At 28.2% G+C, this 4,183-nt stretch overlaps 1 protein-coding gene across 2 annotated transcripts in view; it reads left to right on the top strand.

Moving 5' to 3' along the window:
- LOC108573248 (ras-related protein Rab-8A-like) overlaps positions 1-3,580 on the top strand; it is a 6,084-nt gene extending 2,504 nt beyond the window's left edge. The window contains exons 2-5 of one of the 2 annotated variants that reach the window (XM_017935640.1): positions 45-105; positions 411-756; positions 1,888-1,890; positions 3,033-3,580. In XM_017935640.1, the coding sequence (XP_017791129.1) occupies positions 45-105; positions 411-756; positions 1,888-1,890; positions 3,033-3,131 (509 nt within the window). In that variant the 3' untranslated portion in view covers positions 3,132-3,580. The remainder of the gene's footprint in view (positions 1-44; positions 106-410; positions 757-1,887; positions 1,891-3,032) is intronic. The other variant, XM_017935641.1, reaches the window with a different exon arrangement.
- The last annotated feature ends 603 nt before the right edge of the window (positions 3,581-4,183 follow it).

The following is a 4,183-nucleotide window of genomic DNA, read 5'->3' as shown; positions in this document are numbered from 1 at the left end:
CTTTAGTCATTCATTTATGTTACAAATTTGTTTCTTGCTTCCAGGAATTGATTTTAAAATAAGAACAATAGAATTAGATGGCAAGAAAATAAAACTACAAATATGGTAAGTGCTAAATAAATAAAATAGTGTACAATGCCACTGTTAGGATCTAGTAATATTAGCATATAGTGAGTTTAACAGGTACATAACATAGAATTTAGTTAGTTTGTTGAAAACAATTATTGCACTTGAGATATTATCCGGCAGCTTTAATTTCCCTTCTAGTTCTTTCTTCTTAAACAATTATAGTATTTAAATTATGTATATCAAAAGAATGTAATGTTTTTTTTTGTTTTTAATAGAGCACATATAGCATGTTGTTTTACCAATACTTTATTCAAATAAAATTGTTTTATGACTTTTTGAAGGGATACAGCAGGTCAAGAAAGGTTTCGTACAATAACTACAGCATATTATCGTGGTGCAATGGGTATAATGTTAGTTTATGATGTGACCAATGAGAAGAGTTTTGAAAACATTAAGAATTGGATCAGAAACATTGAAGAAAATGCTTCGGCAGATGTTGAAAAAATGTTATTGGGCAATAAGTGTGAACTCACAGAAAAGCGGCAGGTTTCAAAGGAACGAGGAGAACAATTAGCTGTTGAATATGGAATCAAATTTATGGAAACCTCTGCTAAGTCGAGCATCAATGTTGAAGAGGCTTTTTATACTCTTGCACGAGATATTAAGGCCAAAATGGAAAAGAAACTGGTAAATATCCTTTTTTTAATATACTAATGCTGTTTTTCCTTTTCTTAGTTAGAGTAGTGAAACATAAGAATCTAATTAGAACTGTCAATAAAATAACACAGATTAAAGAATTCAGAATGAATAAACATATTATAAAAAAACATGATTTAGTAAATTTAAATTAATCATTAAAATAATTTTTTGTTTTATTTGTTATTTGTTATTTGAACCACATGCAATGTTATCAATTGTGTATTAATCATTATCTTTAAGTAATAGTGATTATTTCTTTTCTAAATAAAATTAAAGTGTTGAATTATAGTAGTACATTTGTTTCATTGTTGACTTAATACAGAAAAGTATTGCAATGTCTAAATAAATATTGTTATTTTTATAAATATACTTTGAGAACTTTAAAATTTCATTATTACTTTTCTTTAATAAGTCATTAGAATTTTTATAGAGTATTAGTTTCTTTTATGAGAAATGTATTACTATGAACTGAGATGTACCGATTTCGTATCAAACGGAAGTATACGTAAATTTTCAAATACGTAATCATGTAAGATTTACATGGTACAGCATGCTATATACAAAATTAAATTTTTATTCACTAAATAAGTAAATATAAGGCAATATATGTAAATATTACTCAAAGATAATGTTTGTAGAATATTGGAATTAATTCATTTAGTAAACTCTAGTTAGTCAAGATAAATCATTTTTAATAAACTGAAGAACAATGTTGAACGTAATTACATTGTTATTAACTTAAAATATATAAGAGATGAATTAAATTTAAATAAAATGTTTAATTTAAAGTAAAGTTGGAACTGTATCAGTTGAATTGCAATTGCTTAATATTCTTAAATTATAACTGTTTTAGTGTTTTACAGTTGCTCTCAATTATATTGAGTACTCATGTTAATTTAACTATGTGAAGAAATACTATAAATGTAAATAGTGATTTTTCTTAATGGAAACTCTGGAATTTGATATCATCATATACCAGAGGTTAAAACTGACATTTGTTAGACACAGTTTAGTTGCTTTTACAGATTTGTTTTAGTAATTAGTTTTACATTGATTAACCACCATTTCTTTGTTTTCTGTGTCTGTTTCTCTGTGTTTGGTGCGGGTCTGTCTCGGCAGAAGGTAACTGTTTCTCTACATATTACATATTTTACATGACTGCTTGTAATTTAGCTGTATTTACTACAAATACATGATACACTGTATTAGAATGTAAAAAATAGTTTATTTTTGTTAATTGCTATCATTTATTGTTAGTTAATTTAAGATTACGATTTCTTTTCTGACATTTTAAAAGTCTTTCACTGTTTAAAAAAGAATACATTCTGATTCAGTGTAACGAAATTAAAAAAACTTTTCTCATTAACTAATCTACTATCACATTTCATTCAAATTTCTGTAATACATATTTCACTTCAGTTTGTGTTGGAATGTGCTTTCCTTATTTATGATATCTAATACATATTATGTCATATTGTTTTTATAACTTTCTGTTAGCTTTGTGTTATGTAATAATGTGTACATTAACAGCCTATATATGTACATATTAATGACTTAAATGCATATACTCACATATTACAAACACTTCTTTTAATATTTATTATTTAGTTTTTTATTATTATTTTTATGATAACATGCATGCTTTGCTAATATTTTTAACTTTTTGCTTTTAAATTTTTACTTACTAAATGTATCTAAGTTTACTTTTGCCAGAATATTGTATTACTTATTTTTTTGCATGTGACTAGTTTTTCAAAAAATCGTATTTTTTCGAGCATAAAAATGTCAATATTATCTCTTTTTTCATTGTATTATAATAAGTTGAATATGTGACATTAATGAAGATTAAATATGTGTATATATTTAGCATTACATATTATACTTTAATATTACAATGATAAAAGGTCTTGTTGATGAAAAATAACATAATGATTATATTTTGTTATTGATTACTAACATTTGTTATTTGCTATTATTCTTTGCTATTCTTTCGTTAGAAGTCTTTTTGCAGAAAATTTCTCTGTAAGTTTCTTTGTAAAAAAGACAAAAATGTAACTATAAAGATTGCAATTCAAGTTTCATTTGCAAATTGCTTTATAATTTAAAATACATTTTTTTTTAGAATAACTACTGCAACTAATATTTATTTGAGTATCAAGGAGATTGAACTTCATTATACTTGATACTAGTTGCTATGTACTCTCAGACATAACATATGTTACAGAAGATACAGATATTAATAAGACAAATTTATTTTGAAACAGGAGGCATCAAATCCACCGAAGGGAGGAGGACATCAGCTGAAAGCATCCGAGCCACAGAGGAAGCCACCAAGTTGGCTTGCACGATGCTCTATACTCTGACCCCTCAGCCGGCATATCCTTGACCGTCACCCTTTACTCTTTACCTTCGGTCTCCTTCACTCGCTTCACGTCGCGAGTACTTCTGTGATTTTACTCCTTGACGACCACCTTCGTTTCCCTCCGTCGCTGCCGGTCTCTCTTTTTTACTGATTATTCATAGGAGCTCTTTTATCTTGGAGGAGAAACTGTCTTTCCTCTAACCTCTATCTTTCACTCTCTCTTTCTCTTTCTCAAGAAAAAAAGACAGGTCCAAGGGAATTCTCAAAGGAAACGATCGCCGATTGTGATAATTTTTGATAATTTTTTAACGACGCTCGAACATCACTGTACATCATGTCGTTTCCTCTTCACGTTTCATAATAAAGTACCGGAGTGCAATTGATCGAGCAGTCATAGAACGCTTATACTGTGTAAAGTTGACGTAGAATCGAAGGAGGTTAATTTTAATTTTTAGGACCGATCAACGAGCAATTTAGGCTGTAAATCGACTTCGAGAATTGTGTGCCTAATCAGTGCATGGTTCTTTTTCGTTTAGCGTATTATTTATATACGTTGCAAGCTTCGCTGTGAATGAAGTAATAATAATAATGATTAATATAAAAATATTAAACACTTGTGGAAGCAATAAATTGTATAAATTGTTTTTAAAGTCTCCGTTTTCGTATGCACAATCGTTCGACAAAATGTTCCACGGATTTAGGAATTTTGCTTGTATTTTATAAATTCGACTGTTAAGCACATTATTAAGTGCATGGAGAAAGACGATAGCGGTAATCGATTGAAAAACACGAGACGTGTTTGTATTTTGTGTTCGCGTATCATATACGAAGTTTCTCCTCCATGTTTCAATTAATCAAGGGGTATGATCGATTTTTAGCACGAGTTTTGCATTCGTTTTATTTAAACGAATGAAAGAAAAAGAAAAAAAAAAGAAGTAAAATGAAAAGAGGAGAAATTTCTATAGTCGTGAAATGAGAAATTTCTTCTTTTTTTTTTAAGCATTTCGGAACTATTTGTTTATAAGACACTGCAAAATAAATAAACAAAAAGAA

This window comes from Habropoda laboriosa, unplaced genomic scaffold, assembly GCF_001263275.1.
Source record: "Habropoda laboriosa isolate 0110345459 unplaced genomic scaffold, ASM126327v1 scaffold134, whole genome shotgun sequence".
In the NCBI taxonomy this organism is placed as follows: domain Eukaryota; kingdom Metazoa; phylum Arthropoda; class Insecta; order Hymenoptera; family Apidae; genus Habropoda; species Habropoda laboriosa.
Note: the sequence above shows the minus strand (reverse complement) of the source record. Positions and strands in the feature narration are given on the sequence as shown.